The 23,992-nt window shown below is 45.3% G+C and overlaps 1 protein-coding gene across 1 annotated transcript in view; it reads right to left on the bottom strand.

Moving 5' to 3' along the window:
* The window catches only part of LOC119121807 (collagen alpha-1(XXIV) chain), a 36,087-nt gene that overhangs the window by 816 nt on the left and 11,279 nt on the right, over positions 1-23,992 (bottom strand). Inside the window, exons 7-59 of the mRNA XM_037249744.1 lie at positions 21,046-21,099; positions 20,519-20,572; positions 19,825-19,869; positions 19,384-19,437; positions 18,977-19,021; positions 18,311-18,364; positions 18,188-18,232; positions 17,992-18,045; positions 17,764-17,808; positions 16,971-17,024; positions 16,768-16,812; positions 16,535-16,588; positions 16,367-16,420; positions 15,868-15,921; positions 15,548-15,601; positions 15,406-15,459; positions 14,742-14,786; positions 14,571-14,624; positions 14,389-14,433; positions 13,078-13,131; positions 12,334-12,387; positions 11,697-11,750; positions 11,443-11,496; positions 11,286-11,339; positions 11,138-11,182; positions 10,701-10,745; positions 9,697-9,750; positions 9,162-9,215; positions 9,016-9,069; positions 8,804-8,857; positions 8,075-8,128; positions 7,626-7,733; positions 7,277-7,330; positions 7,076-7,183; positions 6,466-6,519; positions 5,975-6,028; positions 5,790-5,846; positions 5,562-5,615; positions 5,411-5,464; positions 5,158-5,211; positions 4,390-4,443; positions 3,898-4,005; positions 3,063-3,170; positions 2,858-2,965; positions 1,979-2,032; positions 1,809-1,871; positions 1,549-1,602; positions 1,410-1,445; positions 1,038-1,073; positions 829-855; positions 593-652; positions 289-457; positions 89-198 (exon numbers count right to left, since the gene is read on the bottom strand). Of these exons, the coding sequence (XP_037105639.1) occupies positions 89-198; positions 289-457; positions 593-652; positions 829-855; positions 1,038-1,073; positions 1,410-1,445; positions 1,549-1,602; positions 1,809-1,871; positions 1,979-2,032; positions 2,858-2,965; positions 3,063-3,170; positions 3,898-4,005; positions 4,390-4,443; positions 5,158-5,211; positions 5,411-5,464; positions 5,562-5,615; positions 5,790-5,846; positions 5,975-6,028; positions 6,466-6,519; positions 7,076-7,183; positions 7,277-7,330; positions 7,626-7,733; positions 8,075-8,128; positions 8,804-8,857; positions 9,016-9,069; positions 9,162-9,215; positions 9,697-9,750; positions 10,701-10,745; positions 11,138-11,182; positions 11,286-11,339; positions 11,443-11,496; positions 11,697-11,750; positions 12,334-12,387; positions 13,078-13,131; positions 14,389-14,433; positions 14,571-14,624; positions 14,742-14,786; positions 15,406-15,459; positions 15,548-15,601; positions 15,868-15,921; positions 16,367-16,420; positions 16,535-16,588; positions 16,768-16,812; positions 16,971-17,024; positions 17,764-17,808; positions 17,992-18,045; positions 18,188-18,232; positions 18,311-18,364; positions 18,977-19,021; positions 19,384-19,437; positions 19,825-19,869; positions 20,519-20,572; positions 21,046-21,099 (3,177 nt within the window). The remainder of the gene's footprint in view (positions 1-88; positions 199-288; positions 458-592; positions 653-828; positions 856-1,037; positions 1,074-1,409; positions 1,446-1,548; positions 1,603-1,808; positions 1,872-1,978; positions 2,033-2,857; positions 2,966-3,062; positions 3,171-3,897; positions 4,006-4,389; positions 4,444-5,157; positions 5,212-5,410; positions 5,465-5,561; positions 5,616-5,789; positions 5,847-5,974; positions 6,029-6,465; positions 6,520-7,075; positions 7,184-7,276; positions 7,331-7,625; positions 7,734-8,074; positions 8,129-8,803; positions 8,858-9,015; positions 9,070-9,161; positions 9,216-9,696; positions 9,751-10,700; positions 10,746-11,137; positions 11,183-11,285; positions 11,340-11,442; positions 11,497-11,696; positions 11,751-12,333; positions 12,388-13,077; positions 13,132-14,388; positions 14,434-14,570; positions 14,625-14,741; positions 14,787-15,405; positions 15,460-15,547; positions 15,602-15,867; positions 15,922-16,366; positions 16,421-16,534; positions 16,589-16,767; positions 16,813-16,970; positions 17,025-17,763; positions 17,809-17,991; positions 18,046-18,187; positions 18,233-18,310; positions 18,365-18,976; positions 19,022-19,383; positions 19,438-19,824; positions 19,870-20,518; positions 20,573-21,045; positions 21,100-23,992) is intronic.

Raw genomic sequence — 23,992 nt, 5'->3', positions numbered from 1 at the left:
CCGCTTTTTTCAGGAAAAGGACCATTTTGATGGACAACTTGGGAAGGAAGCAATTGAATGATTACATGTGACTGTGATTCCTTATTACCTTATTAGAGGCCAGTGGATGTAAACAGGTCTGACCCCCTGCGGTGAAGTTGCAAAAGACCTGGAAAGCATCTGAATTGCAGCCAAGATTGGGATCAATCCAGAACCAGCCTTCAAATCCGCATGAACATAGAAAGAGAGAAAAGAAAACGTGAGCTCCAGGTTAAATATGAAGACATGTTAGCGTCAGTGTGCCCTCACCATCTTTTAGCTTTGGATGACAGTCCAGCAGGTCCTTACAGACACGAGTGGGGTTCTCGTTGGTTCCCACTGGCTTTTTGATGCTCTCAATAACGCCACTCAGGTAATGCAAAGTCTTAAAAATCTCTGCATTCTGGTCTGGTAGGCCCACTTGTGAGTTTTGAAAACTCTGGTCGCAGATGACATGAATGTTAGTCAGTCATGTGGAAAAGCATCATCCATCGAACATTTATGAAGCCAAGGCCACTTTGGCATACAGCGTCACCCTGCCTTCAACCTTTAGGGAATGAATTACAAACATCACCTCTTGGTTTCCGAGGGCGGCTTTAGAGTCGGACAGGCTGTAGTCATCAACTAGTTGCCTCTGTGGGTTCAAGATCACAGATCCATTTTTTGCTATTCAAGGAAAATCCATACACATATTGAGGGCCACTTTGACAGTACTATAGCAGTCCAGAAACTTGTTGTTTTCCAATGCTCTCGAGCGTCGAAAAAGTCTACAACTGAATGTGCTCACGTGTATGTTCTTATCTTACTTACTGTAGGTCCTGGAGCTCCAGGGGGGCCCTAAGGGAGAGAGAGAGAGAGAGAGAGAGAGAGAGAGAGAGAGAGAGAGAAGCATAAAAAAATGTGGACTGAAGAGGATAAGCCAACAAGAAGAGACTTTGTATGGATTGGCGACCATCAATAATATAAAAACGGTTGTATATAGTTTCAGTCACACAAACAAGTCGAAATATGCAACTTACTCTGGGTCCTGGACTTCCATGTGGTCCTTGGGGCCCCTAAAAGACATGGCGAATTGCTGTGAAGATGTTACAAAACAAAGTATGTACCTACACACTGTGTACGTACGACACACAGAGCAAGACTGGGGAACTCATCTTTGCACGACTATGCCACTGGGATCAAGTGACCGCGCAGAAACACTACAACAATTGCAATAGTGCATCGTCTTCAATTTACAGCCACGTGCTGCACCATGAATGGAGCCAGGAGTGATTTTGCAATAAGAAATCTTCTGACGTTAAGTCTGACGCCCGAGCAGATTGGAATAGTTATACAATCACACAGTTGTAAACAAACGGTTTGATTATATGTAGGTTGGAATAGGACCTTACCATTTCACCCCCGCTTCCTCTTGGACCTCGTGGCCCCTGTAGGAATGGAAAATAAACAAATATAACATTGGAATGTACTCCATCTGCTAGCTAGAACATAATCAACACGTTTTATTCAAATAAATTTAAAAAAACCTACAGGTTTTCCCATTGGGCCCATCTTTCCCTCAGGCCCCACTGGCCCAGTGAATCCCTGAAAGAGGCGAGTGTTAAGCATGGCTCATCTCTTTTCAAAGTCACAGAGAGGGAAATTTACAAATACGTCTGAATCTTGCTGGAAGTTTGTTTCAACTGATTTGCCCAAAACCTACCAGTGTACCCGCCGGGCCCTTGACAAGGGACATTTACAAATACGTCTGAATCTTGCTGTAAGTTTCAACTGATTTGCCCAAAACTTACCAGTGTACCCGTCGGGCCCTTGGGACCATGGAAACCTTTCAATCCCACATCACCATTTGGACCCTGAGGCAAAAGGCCGATATGCGTCACTAGAGAGATCATTTTGTAGTCGAAACCAATTGAAAAGCACATCTCAATTGTACTTTAATGCTTGAGCAGATTCCACCGACCTTTGGACCTGGAAAGCCCTGCAAACCAAGCAGCCCCGGACGACCTGGTTCCCCCTGTCAAAATAAGATTGGAATGAATGCTTAATAATCAAAAAAGCAGGGTACAAATGAGTGCGTCTATGTCCTGATTTTTTTTTTTTTAACAAAGCCACCGGTAACCCAGAAGAAATGCATGCTGTCCTTTAAACAACCCCTCTGCATTTTGAAATAAGTAGGCCACATGCAAAACGGTTCATGTCTGGATCAACTGGAACATTCATCCACGGGGTCGGGGTTCAATGGCTGCACCCAACTTTGTCTGTTGGCCCGGGTGGCAGCCACAAGGTTTACACAGCCAGTCATCCACATCCTCGAGACAGATCCTTTTTCCAGCCAAAAGCTTTTGCCAAGTCACTCTAGTCGCTGAATGGTGTAAAAGATCCGACCCTAGGGCTGAAATCTGCTCTGTGTTACATGAACATCAATGGAGAAAATGAGGAAAGGGAGAGGACTCCACGTTGTTTTTCTTGAGACCTTACATAAGTAAAGTGGAGCACCTTTTTTCGGCTCTGTGGAGTGAGAGAATCTTATATAACTTGGCCTGAGCGGGAGAAATTCCATCTTCTCAAGCTAATTCTTTGACTCCATGTTGGATGGAAAAGTCTCAAAGTCACTACTATTTAAGCATCAAAAGCGATCACATGAGAACGCCGTGTTCATGGGATGAAAAACATTCCAAGGCTTGGCATCACTTTAAAATGGAGAAGAACAGCGCGATTTTGCATTGTCAGAGTTGAACAATAACATCAAAAGTGAAAAATGGGATGTATCAGCTTGTCTTGATGTCCTATTCATTATCTATGTTGACACGTGTCACCAACAAGTGTGGAAAGTACTCACTGGTTGCCCTTTGGATCCTGTCTCACCCTTCATTCCCTGGTCACCTGTAGCCCCCTGCAGCCCTCTGAGCCCTGACACTCCCCGATCTCCTGGCAGGCCAATCTCTCCCTGGACCGACAAAAGAATTGATGTCAGCCATGTTGTTTTTTTCTTTTCTCTCAAACACTGCTAAGAATCAAAATGTCAAATTATTATGCCGGGTCACCTTTTGACCCGGCGGTCCGGGTTCTCCAGGTGGTCCTGGGAGTCCAATGCTCCCTCGAGGTCCTGGACGTCCAGGAGGACCGGTTGGTCCCACTAAGCCTCGCTGGCCCTGAAAAGAGCCCAGAGTAGGTGACATTTTCAAGCGTGTGCATCACAATAGAGGTGTTGATTTGAAGAAAGAGAAAAAAACAAAACAAAAAAAACATTCTTGCAAAATGGACAATTCCATGTCATTATTTGGATTGATTGGACTTCTCAACATCGGGCATGGCTGTTGATGTCTGCTAGCATGGCCTCCTGCTCCTAATATATCTTGACATTGCAAAGCAAAGTGAAAAAACGCAGCGCCTATCACAGAGCAGCTTTCTCACGCTGCAGACCAAAACAGTTTTCTGCTCCATCAGCAGTGTGCTGAGGCAGAATGGAGTGAGTGAGAGAGAGAGATTACAATAACACAGTGAGTGCTTCGTCGCTTCGCATATGGCTTCTGTTCCTCTGTGGACGTGATGAAAGAGGATAAGCCCCCAATGAACCTGCTTGGAATTTGTAAGGTGAACCCCAAAGGTGTCAGCTCTGAGAAGCTCTTGCATAACAAGCACACTTGAGCTTTCATCTTAATTAGATCACGCGGATTCAATTCAAAAGAGACCAAGGTCATCACTGGAATGCGCATCAAATTCAAGCAAGTGTTACGAGTAAAAAGGCAACACAATCAATGATACGTATATATTATCAATGGTATGGCAGTTACGCAACATGCAAAAACTTACATTTTGGAAAACTCACTGACCTTTTCAATACAAAATCCAAATTTGAAGGTAGAGTAAGGTACCGACCTGTCTTCCTTGTTTTCCTGCTAATCCTGGTAAACCAGTGAGTCCAGAAGGACCATCAAGTCCAGGGTAACCCTTCACGCCTTTGGGTCCCGGTAAACCAATTGGCCCCTGCAAAATGTCAATGGCATCAATGTTACAACATTGTTCAAAGTCAAAGTCTGCTTTATTGTCATTTTCCTCACATGCCAAGACACATAAACTCCCTGTCCGGAGCTGATTTCAACGAGCGTCATTTCCAGATGATGGGCTATTTTCTTTTTTTGTGTCAAGTAGAAATCAACAAAAACCTTGTGGGCATGTAAAATGGGTTCTATTGGTTCAGGGCTACATACATAAATAGATTTGACTTGACTTCAATACAGTGATACTATTATACACAACGTATGAATAGAGAAAGAAACTCACAGACACGCAATCATATGAAAGTGGCCTTTGTTGGACTTTTTCTGTCATTTATTTGCGATTGGATTGAAGATGATATGTGATACTCACTTCAACTCCGGGGGCTCCATTCAAACCCGTTGCACCTTTCTTCCCCGCTGAGCCCTGAACAAACACACGCACACACACACAGCGAATAAAACATACACAGACATGAAGAATAACACATTGTTACATATCTAGCTCACGTACACAGTGAGCAACGGAAACTTTCCAGCACCGTGCCTAATGTGAGCCGGATGAATACATGACACTGTCTTGTCTCCATTGGGTACAACAAAAACAAGTCGCATTTTGAAAAATACACTCTTGTTTTTCATCATTTGCTAGAGGAGTAAATATGAATGATGGCCCAACATGTTCCTGTTTTCTGCCAGTGCTCAATCTCACAACATTGACTTCTCTGACTCAACTCAAAGTCAACAACAAGATTGAGCTCAACCACAAAGGACAAAAAAATAGGCATCAAAGAAAAGAAATGGACATGGACTAGTGCCTTGTGACATTTGGGCACTTTGACAAGTAGTGTGTTCTATCCAGGCTGTAAAACGATTCTTCTTAATCCAAATACTTTTCAAAGTCCAGCCACTTCCAACAACACTCCAACTGGCCGATTCTTTTATTTCTCCTTCAACTTGAAAACAATACGAGACCAGAAAGCAGCAGCAGCAGCAGCAGGTACATCTCCATTTAACATGAAACATAACTCTGGCGAGATTTTTGGAAGAAAAGTAAAATATCCGAATGTTTGTTTTGTCTGTTGCCAACTCCCCCATTAAGTGTGGATTTGTGTGTTTCAAGGGATGTGAATTGACTCACCGGAGCGCCCATCTCTCCTTTCCGACCTGGCTTCCCCGGCATACCTGCTGATCCCTGAACCAAGGATACAAATAATTGCCTGCTTTCTTTTCATTAAGATCATATGAACATTCACATCTAATAAATAGTCATCCAGATACACGGTAGAATTGAGTGTAGAATGGAAAACAGTACGGAGGTCATCAGTATTTATTTAACCTGCACTTATATGTAACCATGAAGTATGGAGTTGCAGCGATTTATAGTGACTTACAGGTAAGCCCGGTGGTCCTACAGCCCCACGAGGTCCAGCGGTACCAGTATGTCCCTGCAATATTATATAGTCATTGATTTTCGAACAATTTGCTCATCCAACGTGGTATCATGGATTCCAGATTTGCCAAACATTGATGTCCTGATGCTACCTGATATCCTTCATCTCCTGGTTCCCCACGATCTCCCCTCTCTCCTGGTGTCCCCTGTTTCAAAACAAATGTATACTCCAAATAAGTCTCCAAATGTATCATCAACTATTGAATTGCGCTTCAAATCATGTGAGGATCACATCAGAAACATTCATTGGTGTGCCAATCTTTGCTATAAACAGGACGTGGGGAGATCAGAAAGGATTTTGAAAGCAAAGCAAGACCTACTGGTTCACCTAAGGGCCCTGATGGTCCTGGGGTCTTATTGTCCTCGCCTGGATAACCCTGAAAACACAACAATCACACACACACACACACACACACACTTCAACTTGTACTCAGAAGCCTGATAGATAGAGCACTGACACCAAATTTTGAAATTAGAATAATGAAAGATGTGTGGCTCATGTTACCTTTTCACCTTTAGGCCCCGGGGGTCCAATAGGCCCCTGCTTACCAGGATGACCCTAAACAGAATACAAATAATAACTGTTCAAAAAAAGGAAATGCATTCCAATACTGTATTCTCTGAGCAAATTTAGTACTGTACAATGTAAAAAACAAAATGCTACATATTTCACATTTATCTTCACAAGTATTGATGATTATTAAAAAACAAAAAAGGTTGGTAGTGAGACAATCGGCATTCAGACCTAATTTCTCGCTTTTGGATTCATGTTACACTTTAGGTCATGATTATCAGAATAAAAAGTGACAAGAAGTGTTCTTATGGAGGTTATTTGGAAAACCAATGCTGCTGATAAGACAAGGAGGGATGGAGCCACAATCCAGACTACATTTTCCTCAGCTTCACACATTTTTCTTCTAATTGTGTGGCCGTGTGAGATCTTTGCAAGGCAATGTGTGCGTGTTTGCACACTGAGCAAATATGAGAGCAACTCACCGTGTATCCTGCCAATCCCGGTTGCCCATCCATTCCCATGATGCCAGGCCGACCCTTAAAAAGTTGGGGGGGAGGGGAAAAAAAAGAATACAAAAATAAACCGCGGCTCACAGCAATAGCGGTCGGGTCGGTCTTTTTGTACTGCGGTTTAGCTAAATATAACCGTGGCTTCAGCAACACGCACATGCCGAGGTTTTACGATGGGCAGATAAATCTTTTCTCTGCACCTATCACAACATGTTCGAAATGGCTTTGGGCAAAAAGATTTCAGACCTGGAATTTCCTATTATTTTCTTACTCTCTCAAGCCTGAAACAAATGTTGAGTATTTATACCACTCAAGACTGGCAATCGGTAGATAATAAAAAAATTATAATGTGTATATATAGTATATAATATTAGATATATATTTTTTAAATATATCATAAAATAATTATAATAGTAAAATAATGAATAAGTTAATTATGGTTGCAATATAGTCTATGCTAATGGTATCAGGATTATACACACTGCACACTAATACACGTTTCAGTAATTGGGGGACAATATTGTGCACAGCAAATCCAGTGTAAATGAGCAGCCTAAACAAATGAAGAGAAGTGGCAACTAACAGGAGGCCCTCGAGTTCCTCTGGCACCTTTTGGCGCCGCCTCGCCCGCTGGGCCAATGTCGCCGCGGTCTCCGGGTTCACCGCCAAGACCAGGAGGACCTTTCTCACCCTAGGCAAAGGCAGGCGCACTTTTTCTATGCATCACATTTCACCCAAAAAGGCACAGGAATGGCTGGCTGCTTGTTAGTAGTCATCTTCTCACCTTCTTTCCACTTCGTCCCCTATTTCCCGGGGACCCCGGCTTTCCTTCTGGCCCCTGTATTAAACCATGAGACACAGAATCAACAAACTCATCAAACAACACAAATCGCAGAAGAAATGTCTGAAAGGGCTTTGCATGCCCACGGTTGAAATATTAACGACGTCTGCTTGAATGATTTTGGGTCACTCGGCTGAGACCTCCAAAGGGATCAAGCAGCAGCAGGAGCAGGAGCAGCAGGAGCAGGAGCACTGCAATTTCTTGCTCAATATTTGAAGGCAAAGTGAAGGGTGACCTCTGCTGGGGCACAGTGGCATTATTTAACTTGGCCTGACAAATCTACATTTCTTACGCGAAAGCCCTGTTTCCCTGGTTGTCCAGGTGGCCCAGCAGGTCCAGGGTCTCCTTCCATCCCTTTGTCCCCGGGTTCTCCTCCTTGTCCACACTCACCAGGATCACCCTGAAATAGAGCCCAGAGCAAAGTCAAATGAGCTAAGGAGAAGATCGATTTGATACGTCTCAAAGTGAAGATAAACATTTTGTTTACTGTAAATAATGTGCTTTGCAGGACATTTGATCTCTTTCCTTCGCGAGGTGATTTACTCATTGCTTTGTGGTGATATTCATTGTATTATAGCATTAAGGCATCAAACTTGAACTACATTTTCTGATTGAAAAAAAAGACAAAGACTAAGTGTGGCTCATTGAAAACACTGAGCTGTAATACATAGCAAAGACTAGAATGAGGGTGCCTATATATTCTTTTCATTAGTATTTCATTCATTGATTTGATTTCTTGACCTTGGGTCCATCATTCCCTTGAGGGCCATCTTCACCAGGCGGACCAGGGGGGCCCTAAAAAATGATATGATACCAATAGGCATGACAATTCAAATACATCAGCCGCCATGCATCATCAGTCATCATTTGCACAAGCGGCAACACATTGTAATTCAGCGACAGACACTTTGTGAATAGAAACAAACATATGTCACACCCAGCAAGGCGTCAGGATTTGTGTGGCAGGCATCACCAAGTTTGTTATGTGCATTGCCATCACCGGCTGTTTGACGTGGTGCTTTGCTAAACTTCTGATCTCCAAATATGATATCTTTCTTTGATGCAAAATGATTTGGAAAATACTGCCAGCAAAATGCAGGTACGGTAATTAAGATTACTAGGGGAGGCGAGGCAAGGCAAGGCAAGGCAAGGCAAGGCAAGGCAAGGCAAGGCAAGGCAAGGCAAGGCAAGGCAAGGCAAGGCAAGGCAAGGCAAGGCAAGGCAAGGCAAGGCAAGGCAAGGCAAGGCAAGGCAAGGCAAGGCGCCTTTATCTATATGTACTTCTTTACAAATAAGGTTACTCATGCTCTTCACATAATTAAACATACAACATTTAAAAGCATTTACAAACAAAAGAGTTGACAACATCATAGCAAAGTCGCCATGGAAGGAATAACCAGTCTGATTCGGTTCAACACAAATAATGGAAAGGTTAGTCGTGTGACAAATCCACTCACTAAATGTACTCACTGTAATACCATCCTGGCCCAGCTCTCCTTCAGCTCCCGGAGGCCCGCTATCACCCTATGGAGAGGAGGGAGGGAGGCAGGCCCAACACAAAAATAAGTCCTACCTGCATTCAACAATGTGCTGGACTCAATAAGAGCTTTTGCCTTCGAGATTGCTACGGACGGAATGAATTTTCAAATATTTGTTCATGTTATTCTTGCAATAACACAGACCTTTAAGCCTGGCTCTCCTACGGCACCCGGTTCCCCTTCGACACCAGGCCCACCCTAAGGGAATCGAGAAAGATAAGCATTCAAAACGAATGTCAACAAATACTGAATCCATGGAAGAATAGTCGAGAGAGAAAAATAAAAACTACATCAGGCCCTTGCTCTCCATCCGGTCCTGCCTCTCCAAGAGGTCCTCTGGATCCCTACAAGAAAACAAACATTGTAAAAGACTTCGCTCGGGACCTTTGACGTAAACCTGGGTACAGACATAATACACAAGTCGAACAGGCAAGCGCCAAACAAACAGTCCCCACTACGTCTGTGGAAACCCGATAACGTCAACAGAAGCAAGATGAGACCCATAACTAATACCTCCCTCCTCCTGCGCTATGGAAAGCTCACACCCTGACAAATATTTGATTGTTTGACATTCTTGATTTCCCCCAGGGTTCGGCTGACTTCCAGGAAGATTTAAAAAAAAAAAAAAAAAACGGAGCACGGCAGGCCTGACTCAAGTAGGATGTCAGAACGTGTGAGAAATGCAGAGCGCAAAACAAAAACCAATGGAAAACAAGGCACTTGCGACGCTGCTAACATCTGACTGCACATGAACACAAAGCGTCATTAGAGTTTCCAGATGGCTCTCATCATTGCTGCTAATAGGAAAAAAGAAGGCCTACTTACAGGCGCACCCTGGGGTCCCCGCTCCCCGCTACTTCCTGGAATACCCGCTTTACCCTGAAGACACACAATCACCATTAGCTTGTGCCATCAGACAGAAGAAAAAGACAAACACGGTGGTGCCGGCGGTGATGACGGTGAGGAGGAGGAGGAGGAGGTTTCAGTTGGGCCTGATGCTAACTGATGGCATGGGAACGCCACACGGGCGGGCGGGCGGGCGGGCGGGCGGCCCTTCTTGCCATATAAGAGGGAGGCTCTTTGTCGAAGTCTCGACATTGTGTTGCCAAGCTGAGACAGGGCCCTAATTTGAAACAGTACTCCGTCTATCATTGACAGAGAAGCCGACGCATTAGTCAGAGCAATGTCGATTGAGAAACATTCACTTAGTTGAATGAGGGGAGAAATGCGCTGTGGTTCGTCAATTGTGATCATGGAAAAGTGAGCTAGTCAAACCACAACCGCATTCATCATTACTACGTCAATGTCAAACCAGCAAGGTGATGATATCATTCATAGCATTTGAAAATGATGACAGATGAGGGCAAATGAGGGATGTTTTTCCAATCGCTAGAGGGCGCTATCTAACCAAGCATAATGGAACTGTGTTTACAGCACAAATGATCCCATTTGTAGATAGGACTTTGAACTTTTTGTTGTCATAGAAAAGCATGATTAATATCTTTTATACGTTCAAAATAAAAACAATCGTTTTTTCATATGCTGCACACAGACTTCAGAAGTAGTTAAGGCAGAAAAATCGGAACAGATACAGGTGAAAACGATCAGATCCTTGTTTGAAAGTGATACTTTGAAATGACATGATCCCAGAATGAATTTATTAGTTGCTGCAGTTTGTCATCAAACCGGCTGCAGGCATTTTGCGCTTCATCAGTGGAAAGAACGTTTTCACATTGCTGACTATGTAGGCCATAACTCAATGGCCATTTGTTGTCTTTTACTGCGCAATCAAAACACACACATTTGTGAAGAAAGTCAATGTTTCTCACAGGCTTGCCAGGGTGTCCTCTCTCTCCTGGAATGCCAACTTTGCCCTACAGATAGAGAAACAAGTCTTTGAAGAAATTTCACATCCATCCATCCAACAATTCTCTGAACTCAGTATAGTGCCAAGTTACACACAACATCATGATTGTGAGCTAAGTCTACAAATCAGCCACTCATCTTTTGAGTGAGTAATCTCATATTTGTTTTCTATGTTTCTATTTTTCTAAAGTGTCAGATAGGTCACTCACAGCATAACTCACAGTATAACTAACATGTCTGCCCTTTAAACTGCTTGCTTAAAAAGAATTATTATCTGTGTGTGTGTGTGTGTGTGCGTGTGCTGTGCTGTTTGTCGTAAGTGCAACACACTACAGGATCAGGAAGCACACAATTGCTTTTTTCCCATTGCATCTCTCACATTTTCAAGAGTGTTACTTACTAGAAATCCTGGTTCTCCTTTTAAGCCAATATCACCAATTTCCCCCTGTGCCAATGACACAACGAAAACATGGATTTGATTTTTATTTAACTATTTAAAAAAAATACATTTGTATAGGGACAGTCAACATTTTGAAACAAATGTTTACCTTGGCGCCCTCGGGGCCTGCTTCTCCCATTGGGCCATCAGGACCTCGAGGCCCCTAAGGGTGTCATGATGTCGAATTTGATGAAAGAATTTACATTTTGCCTCAAATAGGCGAATTGATGAATAGTTCAATGTATTGTGGAGACTGCAGTTCTTACCCTACGGCCCTTTGTACCGCCACTGCCGGGACTTCCTCTCTGCCCCTGTGGACCCTGCGGCGGGGGAAAACAAAACAAAACAAAACGTAGCAATAATGTTTGGAAAATACCATGATGTGAAAAGAAAAAACACGTTTTGAACATGTTTTATTCCAGAGTATTTTTTGTAGGTTTAAAAAAACCCCGATTGATTCACACACATACATATGAACGCTAAGAAGCCAAACTAGCGGAAGTGAGGATATGGCACTTACAGGTGTACCTTGCATGCCGATGTCCCCGGGACCCCCGGGCAACCCTGGATATCCCTGCAGTCAAGCAAACGCTATTGAAGGTTACATGTCGTACATAAAAAAATAAATAAAATAAAAAAACGGAATGCTCCACAGGTGTTCAAAGTATCCACATTCACCTGCCCCTCCGCATTTGATCTCACAAAAACATTCAAACTTCTCCTTCCATATGCACAAGTAATGTTTGAATCATTCAGCCACCAGATTGGTTATTCCCTCCCTCGTACGAGCAGTCAGCAATGGTTCAGTAAGTCTTCCATCCAACTAGGTCAGGAACGGTGCCCAGACTCTTTACTAAGAGAGTCCCGGGCTGTGAGCAATGCAGCAAAGCTACTCTCCACACAACTACGCATGAGATGCACTCTACTACAGCAGAACCATGGCTAAATTGTTCATTTCTTTTTGGCTCATGGAGAAATAGGGAACGCATTTTGCTGTTAGCAGCTTTGCGCTGCAAAGACTATTGTGACAAAAGATGACCACAAAGCATTATCCACACACACCATTGAAAAGAAAATCGCCTTTTTTTTTTTTATTACAATGAGGGATGGATTTGTATATTATTACCGCTGGAACAAAATGATGAATTCATACTCACTCGTGGCCCTTTCTCTCCTGCTGGACCTGTTGGACCTGTTGGACCACGGTCACCCTGAGGGGGGGACAGCAAAAAACAAAAAAAACAACTCAGAGATCGTTATGCGATGAGCGCACTGATAGAAGAAACTGATTTACATCCTTTCTCAGCAAAGAGGAGTTCAGAGGGTCAGCGCGACAGCTGGAAGCATGTACGGACAAAACAGTTGGTGACACGCTGCTGAATCAGTGAGGTGAACAGCACACTTTGCAAAATGAAGCACCTTCTGAAATCCGTCTACCCCTTCAACATTGTGTGTCAAATCGTGATTGAAGGCTTTTCAAATCTCCAGATGTTATTGAAATAAATTCCCACCTATTGTATGACATGAAAGGAATTTCCACGCCGTCAAGGTGGGATTGGCGCTGACAGAGCCAACCAGGGGAAGGTTTGATGCTTGAGAATTAACAGAGGAGCTTCAGAACAAGTCCTGACACACATGTCCTGTGCTTCGGAATCAAAAGGTGCAGGTGGGAGCTTTATGGTGGAGGCTTGGAGCCTACCTTTTATTGAAGCAGAACTTTTCAAATGTGTTGAGTCATTTCTCCTGCTAGCAAACATGAACCCTAATCCATAACCTGGAAGCCAATCGTAGGGGGGCAGGAATCTTGTTTTGGAGCTGGTTTGTTTATCGAAGGCATGGCTTCCTCTATGACAAGGCTCACTGATGCTGATGGACAACATAAGACTAAAAACACGGGTTACCTTTTCACCGGGATTTCCCATCGCGCCGGCCATTCCTACGAGGCCTACAAGACCCTGGAGAGAGAGAGAGAGCGAAAACATTTAGGCTATGCCAGCGTGAGCGTCGGCTCTTCCCTCATCTAAGAGTTATTTCCCAACTTCTTATGACACTTGGAATGCAAGAGGTCGCTCATGGAAGCACTGAGGTGAGGTGGGGCTGCTCTCAAGGAAAAGGCAGCCATTTGACCCATGAAGTGTCAAGTATTCAACTCAAATTCATTTCAACATCTGACTCAACTCATGTTGACTTCATTCATGAATCGATTCACAAGACCACAATCAAGTCAAAAGTCATGGCTCGACACAGTCGGCTCACGGAACCTCCATCAAAATGTTTGAAATGGTTCTCTCATAAGCGCAGAGCCTCTTCTCATATTGCACGACGACTTCAAGTGCTGGAGTGAATGTGAGCTGAAGCATGAAGCAGGCAGTAGCATCGAAAGAACTGAGCACACTAACGGAGTCAGACAAGAAACAGACGGCCAAGATTTAGGCAAAAGCACTTACTCAAGGGGATTTTCTTTCGGATCCAAGAAAAGCAGCAAGACAGCGGCCAGGGATGGGATGCAAATTAGGACAAAAAGTGATCCGTTGTAGAAGATGCTTTTAATGACACAATCTATGAGATGGGAACTTCTTGCCAGACTTTATGAGCACTAACCTTGGCAACGTGTTTCTCATGCACATACATTATCAGCGTGCAAAGTGACTCGCTGACAGGAACATGAAAGCAGATACTAGGTTGACATGAACGACATTTCAGCGCTCACCTGCTTTTTTTTAGGCTTAAAATGGAATAAAGCGGCAAACTCCCCACAGTTAAACTGCGTTTGACTTGACGTGTCTCTGCTTAACAGGTTTTTTTTCTTCATCCACTCTATTTCTGGATGTGATGTAAAGGCATCATCTGATCCTCCATCCATGTGTTTAGAGCTTCAAAATGTTCTCTCTTCTCTCACCACTTTGCTCCTTTCATACTCCAGTAACTAAGTTCAGCTTGGTGGCCTGGCTTAGTTGCCTACAACGTGCAGAAGACAAATATGAAGATGAAGGGGCCTCCGCTGCGGGAAGATAGAATGTTCTCTACACTTTGGTAAAGTCATCTGAATTGCACTGCACTAACGCATATGCATTTATGCAAACAGTCAAGTTGAACAAACCAAGCCAAGTGAGAATTCCTAATCATAACCCTAACCCTGCCAAGCGTTCATGAAAATGCACAAGAGGATAGGAGTTCATTACTGTGGTCCTCGCAAGAAAGCAACAACTCACTTGTGCTCCGATTTTTCCAACATTTCCACTGTCCCCTTTCTCTCCCTGGAAGAAGGAAACAGCAGCAAAGTGATTAGCTTCCTGCAATTACAACATTTCTCTCGAGCGCAAGCATCCGGCCGGCCTGCCTGCTCGTAGCTCGGGGCTCTCTCTCTCACACACACACAAACAAATGGCCTCACCGGCAGACCATCTAGTCCAGGTTCACCGAGGTGGCCTTTCCTTCCAGGTCGCCCCTAGAAGAGTGACGCAACCATTCAGAACACATCATGCTACAAACTACACCTGCAAGAATCTCATCCAGAGTGAAAATAGTACAGTTGTGTTTTTCCCAATCATTTGATAGTTCTTACAATTGGACCGGGATTGCCGGATAGGCCAAGTGGTCCTTCGTCACCCTGCAAACACACATTACAGTCAATGAAGTGATGATGTCCATCAAAACAAACAACGCCACAGGCGTAATCTCTGGAGCAAATTCAGTTGGTAGAATAAAGAGGCGGTTGGCTCACGTTGGTATGCTGCGAGAGTACACGCCCCGCTTGTCACGTCTTCAAATAAACCCAGATTTAAGCATCGCATCAGTCATCTTACAAAAGGGCTGGCTTTCTTTCGCGCTCACCTGGCTTGCATTGTGCAATATACGTAAGTGGGTTTCTAAAAATGGTAGCGAAACATAATAGTATGTCGCGTGCGTATCATCAACAATTTTGTAGAGCTGAAACCGCAACAGATGTGCTTTTGCTGATACTGAGACTGTTTAGTCTTGTGGACGCTGCAACGTTCAGCGGCCAGGAAAGCATTCAGCTTTGTTTTTAGAAGCACCCAATGTGATTCATGACTTCACACGGCTCAACGTGTTCCAAATGACAAGACAGGTTGTCCTATCGGATATTTATCTTTCCTCACACTACTATACCCCAATGGAAACTTTGACTTTTGCATTTATCATGACAGAGAAAATCTACTGTATGAAGTCATCGAGTCAATGCATTGCATTGCATTGCATTGTCTTACTTGCGTTCCTTGTGGTCCCATCGGGCCTTGGACACCTTGAGCACCTTGCAAACCCTGAAATGCAACACACTGAATGAATGCTATGCTTTGGTTTGGTATGGTGACTTTAAAACAGAAACAGAGAAGAAAGATGGTGCTATACCTTTGGTCCGGGTGGCCCATTTGGCCCAGGCACTCCGATATCTCCTGGAAAACCCTACAAAATAGCCGAGTAGGAATCCAGCTTGCTCGGTTCTGTTTACATACATTTGCAAATAGCAAGAAATCTCCTTTGTGCTTCTATAGAGTCTGGCCACTGCGGACACTAATAGGTCACATGACTTATTGGCTTAGGTCAGTCTTGAGTCTAGCCTCAGACTTCCCTTGGACAAGCCACATTGGACGTTACAAATGTAAATCCAAATGTTGCTGTATATCTTTCCACCTTCAATCGTTGTCCACCAGAAACAAATGTAAACGTACCTCTGGGCCTGGAGGCCCTGGTGAGCCTTGTGGTCCAATATCTCCAATTTTACCCTGTGGAAAAGACAGAGTTCATTGAAACATTTGACTGATTTTTGCAAGCTGTCATAGGTGCAAACCGACAGACAGACAAATATGGATGGAGGATGGTCGTATCGAGGGGAGTATTCTCTATTCCAGTATTGTCCGACAGTAGCATTTGGAAAGATGAATTTGTGAAAAAAAAATGATGCCTTATGCCTGCTGAAATAAGGAAAGTTCAGCTTTTAGTATTCTTTTCTCCAAATGAACACAAATTGCTCCTTCTAAATGTGTTCCTCTTCTTCTTTCTTGCCTTGTTTCTGTCACTACTGAGCAAATCAAAGGGTGTAAACTGCAAACCATAAACTGATAACTTTTGTTTACAAACTGTCCAAATTTGCCCAGATGCTGTGTTTCCATAGCTTTGTCCACAAACCAAACGTGAATAACACACACTGACATACTGAGTCAACCATACCGGTGGTCCAGGTTTTCCTCTTGGCCCAGGAGAACCAGATGCACCAGGAACGCCCTTGAAATACACAAGCACAAGGACGCGCATGAGCGACCACAGTAGCTATCGGATCAAAACGTATGATGAAATACAAAGCAAAGTTCCGTGAGCTCAATTGTCATACATACATACCTTATCACCTTGGAAACCCATCTCTCCTGGTTCACCCTGTTGTCCCACTTCACCCTAAATTTCACAGCATCATTCAGAAACGAGTGAAGCCAGAGCTGACTGCAAGGCACCGTTCAGGATTCATTTTGAAACCTTTATCAACCAAGTCAAATTGGGTGGGATATTTTTCACTTATGTGGAGTATGAGATGAGCCACGAAGGAAATCTAGCACAATAATAAATATTGAGATCACCTTATCACCTTTCAATCCAGGCAGGCCAGCTCGTCCGGCTGGTCCCTGCCACACAGAGAGGACAACAAAACAAACGATGAATGATGTGGAAAAAAAGGAGTAGCAATGAAAAGTCCAAAAACAAATGGATCCATTTCATACAATCGAAGCATGAAATATTTCAAATTCAGAAGGATTTGAATGATCATTGCGTGGTTAACTACCTTTGGCCCGACGACACCGGGCAATCCTCGAGGACCTTCGGGGCCCGGGTCACCCTACAGAGAGAGAGAAGGGAGGAAGGAAGGAAGGAAGGAAGGAAGGAAGGAAGGAAGGAAGGAAGGAAGGAAGGAAGGAAGGAAGGAAGGAAGGAAGGAAGGAAGGACATACTGTACAAATTGCAACCCATCAGATGGGCCAGAAAGAAAAACATCCAGTTCTTGTTCCCGTCAGCTCATTTTCTGACATTGAGCATCGCACACTGGCACACACATCAAATACATTCCAGAAAGAACACTTGCTGCTCTGTTTTGCTTGGTCTGATTGGGTTTCAATCAATGAATGAACACCACACTGCTGGGACTGACACTAGCAAACGAAAGTGTGTTTTACATGTCAAACTCCTTTAGGAGAGCCAAATTCACTCAAGCAAGCGTAGAATTGATTAAATAGGAATCACATCAAAAGGCGGATTAGGGAAGTGTTTTGGTTTTCACGTACAGCATGATTACACCAAATGGTTTCAAGGTATGGCTAAGATGTGACTCAGCGTTTATGCTATTGCACAAAACGCAAAGAGGAATCAACCCAACATGTCTCAAGGCAAGTGCAATAGCATCATCATCATCATCACTTAGGAGCCAAGTTCTGAAGGCAAGGCAAATAGCATCATCACAAACGCTAACAAAACATGTACTACAAGCATCAGTACATATCTGCCAAAAGAGGAATGAAGTATGGATTCCAATCAGAGTCATGCAATTCAAATCGTGATAAGATTGCAAGACGCGTACTTACCCCGAGGCCCGGAAAGCCAGTAATACCAGTCCCACCAACAGGCCCCTGTGAAACATCACAGCAACATCCTAAATAAACAGGACAGTGTACTTTGCAAATTCTGCATTCCTACCATTTCAAGTTTATCAAGACATTTCAATCATCAACCTGGATTAAACATAGTATGTCATGCATATGAGCAGCGTTTGAATCATTCTTGGCCATGGTAACATGTCCAGCCGTTCTTACCTCACTGCCATCAGGACCAGTCGCTCCCCGTTCACCGACATCACCCAGCACACCCTTCACGTTCAATTGTATGGACGGATGATTATGCATGCGTGTAAAGACGACAATTAGAAAAGTTGCCTCCGTGGAAAAATCCGTGTACTTTCATCGCATCACGCACATTTGATAAGGAATCCAAAATGAAATAGTATCTTACTTGTCTTCCTTTGGGACCAGGTTTTCCAGGAGGGCCAGATATGCCCTACAAAATAAGTCGAAAGTACAAAATATGATTACGATTTGATGGATTGATTGATTGCAAGAACTTCAGATCACTCACTCTCTCCCCCTCCAGTCCTGGTGGTCCAGCTATACCAGGAGGTCCAATAAAACCCTGCAAATTGTCCGATAACAATCAGATCATGTTAGAATACTTTCAGAAAAAGTCAGGATTTCATTCTGCAAATCAGCTAACTTTGCATCTGTCGATCTATATCGATTGATTGAAGGGCATACATGTTTGTCAAAGGGATGCATGCTATTCATTTTTTGCTGCGATGCCGAGGTGAGCCCGGGAACATGTTAGTAAGTATTAATGAATGCTCATTTAGGATAGCATGTTATCCAGGGGTGTTTTTATGATGATAAATGAACTTTGTTTTTTTTTTTATTCTTCTTGGGGGCGCATAACAGAAAGTATTTGAGAAGCATTGCGCTCAATGTTGGAGTGGCTGACCTACATGAAGTCCCAATAAAGTTGCCCATCCTGTTTTCATTTCCCCCATTAGTGGTCCCACCTCAGCATTGCTTTGTGTTCTATCTATCTGTCCTCAAGCCTGAACACCCACATGCAGACTGCAGCCGCTGTTGTTTGAAAACTAACTGTGCAGCCGCTGTTGTTTGAAAACAAACTGGAACAGGACTGAAGGTCTGACACGGTGCTAATCCTTCCAGGAAATGAAGTGTTTCTGAAGACAGAATATGAGGAGGAGCTAGGAATACTTACAGCAACCCCCTTGGGCCCCGGGTTACCTTCTGGGCCAGCGGCGCCCTGTGACAACGGAAAGACTGCTGATGAGAACTTTGTTTGGACGTTGGAAACGCTCAAACAATAAATGTGGAGTCAAAACTAAACACTGATCTGCACAATCATTCTATATATACACAGTAGAACAACGAGTCACGACTGATAATGATTAAAAGAAACATCTGGTTTACTTGCCAATCCATAAACCAATGTAAAGCCTGTTGTATTCTTGACTGTCTTGCGGTACTTAGACATAGCAAAGAGGTTTCTTCCCAACTTCATACTATACACTGTTGATCTACTATGAGAAGCCATCTTTTCTTTTTTTTTTTTGCTGGGCTCTCAAAAACAATAGAAGCATATTTCGGGGGTATTTTTCACTGCACCTGCCTGCCAGGGTAACCTGCAGAGCCCACTTCCCCGGGAAGTCCCGGTACGCCCTGCAGGAAGGAGACAAACGGGCTCATGAATGAACAGTGAACAGTGAATAGGTCCGTTAGATGGAGGGATAAAGTGAAAGTGGAGAAACAAAGTCAAATGAGTGTTGGCAAAAGTGGAATAAAAAAAGCACTGTTCATTCCAGACAGGCTCCAGCAAGACAACCTATCCGCTACATTGCTGCAAGACTTCTCCTTCTGTTTTCACTCAACCGAGAGTGACATGAAATAGTCTTCATCTACATTCATGATCATGAATACATGATTGAAAAAGAACGTTTGCATTTTGTCTGACTTGATGCAACAATCATTTCCTGAACTAGCTATGACAATATGTACAATACCATACTAGATCTTGAGTTTCATAATACTGCATCAATCCATACTTACTCGCTCTCCTGGCAGCCCAGGTGGTCCTGGATAACCTTTCGGACCCTTAAGAATGGAATAAGCAAATGCATTTTGAGGAGATACACTTTCCATAAAATGACTGTATCAGTGTAGCACAGATGACAAAGTCAATCACAGACTTGGCAAATAGGTGAGAAAAAAGGTTGACCTTGCTACTGTGCAAATTGCAGCTCACTCCAAGTGAGTTGTTTATTAGCCATCAACGTGACCTTAGTGGACTTTAACAAGGGTGGATGGAAAGACGAAAAATGACAGACAACCTTCATGGACAGACCAAAAAAAGCTTCAAAAAGAAATGGATGCCAAGCCAGCCTACTCACTTGTAACATTTGTACAGATTCATTTTGAATTTGGACACACATCGTATTGTGTGCATCATCGGCATCAAAACCACGAATAGGCGAATCCGAAACCATTGCACCAGACTTGAACTTGGTGTCTTTTTGCAAGCGCAGGTCTCCAATGCTATGCTAGATTGACTCCTTGACCCTGAGCAGAGAGTTGGCCTTTCCTCTTTCACCTTGATCTCAAAGCATATCACATTTTACAGAGACCGCACTATTTCACTGAAAGAAGCCACACCACATACAAAATGACCAAACTCAAAGAAGCAAATGTTAAGACATTCCTTAAGTGACTCATTTATTGCATTTAGGAACAGACTGAATCTTACCTGCAAACCTGGAAAACCATCAGAACCGAGCAGTCCGGGCGGACCTTTGTCACCCTTTGGGAACAAATAAAAGAGAAAAATACGATTGCAATACAGCGCCCAAGTATTGTACGTACGTATATAGAGTGATGATGCGGAAGCTGATAAATATGGGAGAGTCAATTTGATGGTAGCCTTCCTATGAAATACGGCAGCACTGATTTTCCAACAATAAAAAGCCACAGAAACCTTTGGACATGGGAGTCAAGATTTCAATTGTGGCTACAAAGATATCAATCTCTTGGAAGTTACTGTGAGAGCTTCATTTAAACAAGACGTGTAGCTGTGTTGCACTGCAAAATATTTAGTACAAAACAGAGACAAGTATGACATCTGACAAAAGGGAGCATATGAAGGAAAAAACAAGAAGAAGGATAGGCTGGCTTTCCTCCCACAGGCACAGGCACAGCCACAGCCACAGGCACAGCCACAGAGAATGAGAGTCTAGACACACACACACACACACATACTGGTGGCAGATTGCTTACCTTTTCTCCTGGTGCAGCTTGACCCGGAGACAGCCCCGGGTCTCCTTTTGCACCCTAGATTGACAAGGTCACAGGTTAGGACATGGTCAGTAACCCAAATCTGTTTCACATTCATCAGCCAATGACAGCCAACCTGTTCTTGTAACTCACAGACATCACAACCAAAAATCTCCTGCTAGACATTTTAGTCATCATATCCACAAATTTGGATGTGGTCATGCCTATTCAACACTTCTCCTCTCTGGAAGAGAACATCATTATTATTATTATTATTATTATTACGGCTACATGTGAATTAGCGGATATTGATTTATGAATGTCAGCTGATGCAAGTTTTCCCAAACAGTGTGGGCTGTATGTTCCCTCTCAAAGATTGGATTTATCTTTCCCATGCACCCAACGGCAACTACATGACTCGTAGTATAGATGGTCTAATATGCTTTGAACATCCCGCCAAGCAGTTTGCTAAAACTGTTTGAAATCCTGCAAAGACATCATCAAAACATTACGGATTGTGCTGCAAACACTGAAACTTCAGGAACCTCCTCCACATGTCAACTGGATACGTATATTTTCCTGCTTTGGGCCAGAGTCCCTCATTCCGCCCACAGACAGCGGGCTTTAGATGGGACTATGAATCACAGGAAAAACACTGGGGCAGGCATTAGATCAGGGGCGCAGATGGGATCTTAGAACTGGGGGTGGCGGGGGACCAAATGATTTAGAAATAAATTGGGATATGTCACGTCCCCACGTCACCTGACTTCCAGCCTAGCCCGACTCATGGAATTGCCAGCACCTGCTACAGCTCGTTAGGTTCCCTATTTAACCTCTCTGTGTTCTGCCAGTAGTTGTCAGTTCGTCTGATTACCCTGCACGTGATACTGCTGCCTTTTTGTCCCCGGACCAAACTTTGTAGCCAACTGCTTCCTTGACCTTCGACCACGCTCCAGATCGCCGCCTGTCCTGACTACTTGCCCGACCTTCGACCACGCTCCAGATCGCCGCCTGTCCTGACTACTTGCCTGACCTTCGACCACGCTCCAGATCGCCGCCTGTCCTGACTACTTGCCCGACCTTCGACCACGCTCCAGATCGCCGCCTGTCCTGACTACTTGCCTGACCTTCGACCACGCTCCAGATCGCCGCCTGTCCTGACTACTTGCCTGACCTTCGACCACGCTCCAGATCGCCGCCTGCCCTGACTACTTGCTCGTTCTACATCCCCGTTTTCCCTCTCACCATTAAAGGATCGTGCTGCACTTGGTTCCCTGTCTTTGTTGCCTGACAGAACGAACTGACCAGAAATGCAACCAGCGCACGATTCCCTAGACACGGCCCGCTTGACCCACACGGAGTGGGAGCTCGGCAAGACCACAGAGGAGATGGCGGCGTTAACCAGGGTCGTTCAGCAGCAGCAACAGCAGCTCCAGCTGCAGCAACAGCAACTGCAGCAGCAGCAACAGCAACTGCAGCAGCAGCAACAGCAACTGCAGCAGCACCACCAGCTCCACCAGGACCTGGTAGAGGCTCTCAGGGATCACAGAGACTTGGCTCCTCTGGCTGCTGCAGATCGGTTTGTGCCATCTCTGTCCACGTCCGTGCCGCTTAGCCCCACCGTTATGTCCACGCCCCGTCCTGCCTCGGCACCCGGGCAGTACGTGGACGTCCCTGAGCCCAGACTCAGCAACCTCGCAAGGTTCGACGGTGACCCCAAGTACGTCCGGGCCTTTCTGACGAACTGCCGTGTCTTGTTCGACCTCCAGCCCGTCACATTTGCCACGGAGCCAGCCAAGGTGGGTTTCGTGCTGACTCACCTGACGGGCGAGGCATGGCTGTGGGGAACGGCAGAATATGAGCGGCAGGGACCCGCCTGTTCGTCGTTTGACGCCTTCGCCGCTGAGATCCTGCGCGTATTTGACCTGGGCTCCGCCTCGGAGGACGCCTCCACAGAGCTCCTCACGCTGCGCCAAGGCAGCAGATCCGTCGCCCAGTACGCCATCCGGTTCCAGACGGTGGCGCGTCGTAGCGACTGGAACACCCCGGCTCTCGTCGGTGCCTTCATCCACGGACTCGCGGACTATATCAAGGACGAGATGGTGTCCTGCGAGCGCCCACAGACCCTTGAAGTGGCCATGGACCTGGCAGTACGGGTGGACCGGCGGATCCAGTCGAGGCGACGCGAGGAGAGGAGAGCGGCTCCGCCCCCCCGTCACCGTGACATCAGCCCGACACCTCGGGTGTCATGGAGCGCACCGGTTTTTTCACCGGACCTGTCGTCCGCCAGGGACCCTGTCCACGTAAGTCAGCGCGCCTTTATTGCTCCTCACACCCAGCCCAGCTGGTCAGAACCCATGGAGATCGGACGCACCTCTCTCTCTGTGAGGAAACGCAGTCAGCGCATCAGAGAGGGGCTTTGCCTGTACTGCGGGGGTGAGGGTCACTGGGTGGTCTCTTGCCCGACGAGACCCAAGGACACCCGCCAAGCAAGGATCCGTGTGGGGTCGGTTTTTTTGCCCCCCACTACCTGTCGCGAGTCCCTGTCCCAGGACCACTACTCGACTCCAGCCCGCGCCCTTGCCTCTCGGCCCTCCGCTTCTCCAATCCGTGGGCAGCCGCCGCGGGTCCGGTCTCGCCGTCGGCCGCAGCGGATGGCCCGGGCCCTTACTCCGCTGCCGTTGCGACGTCCGCAGCCGGGTTCTGCTCCGGTGGGCGGGGTATTGGGGTCTGACCGGCTTCCTGCTCGGAGTCGTCCGGTAGGGACCCGTCCGGTTCCCACGCCGGCCCCCTGGTCGGCGTCTCCCGACGCCGCGGCTGGGAAGGTGGACTGGGCGGTAGTGCCGCCTGATGACGGGGCTTGGTCGACGTGTTCTGATTCGGAATATTGACTGCCGCACGTCTTGGGTTCCCCCCCTCCCGCCCGGTCTCCTGCTCCGTCTTGGGGTTC

Source organism: Syngnathus acus, chromosome 4 (assembly GCF_901709675.1).
Source record: "Syngnathus acus chromosome 4, fSynAcu1.2, whole genome shotgun sequence".
Taxonomy (NCBI): domain Eukaryota; kingdom Metazoa; phylum Chordata; class Actinopteri; order Syngnathiformes; family Syngnathidae; genus Syngnathus; species Syngnathus acus.
The sequence above is the reverse complement of the archived record's forward strand: the minus strand, read 5'-3'. Positions and strand labels throughout refer to the sequence as shown.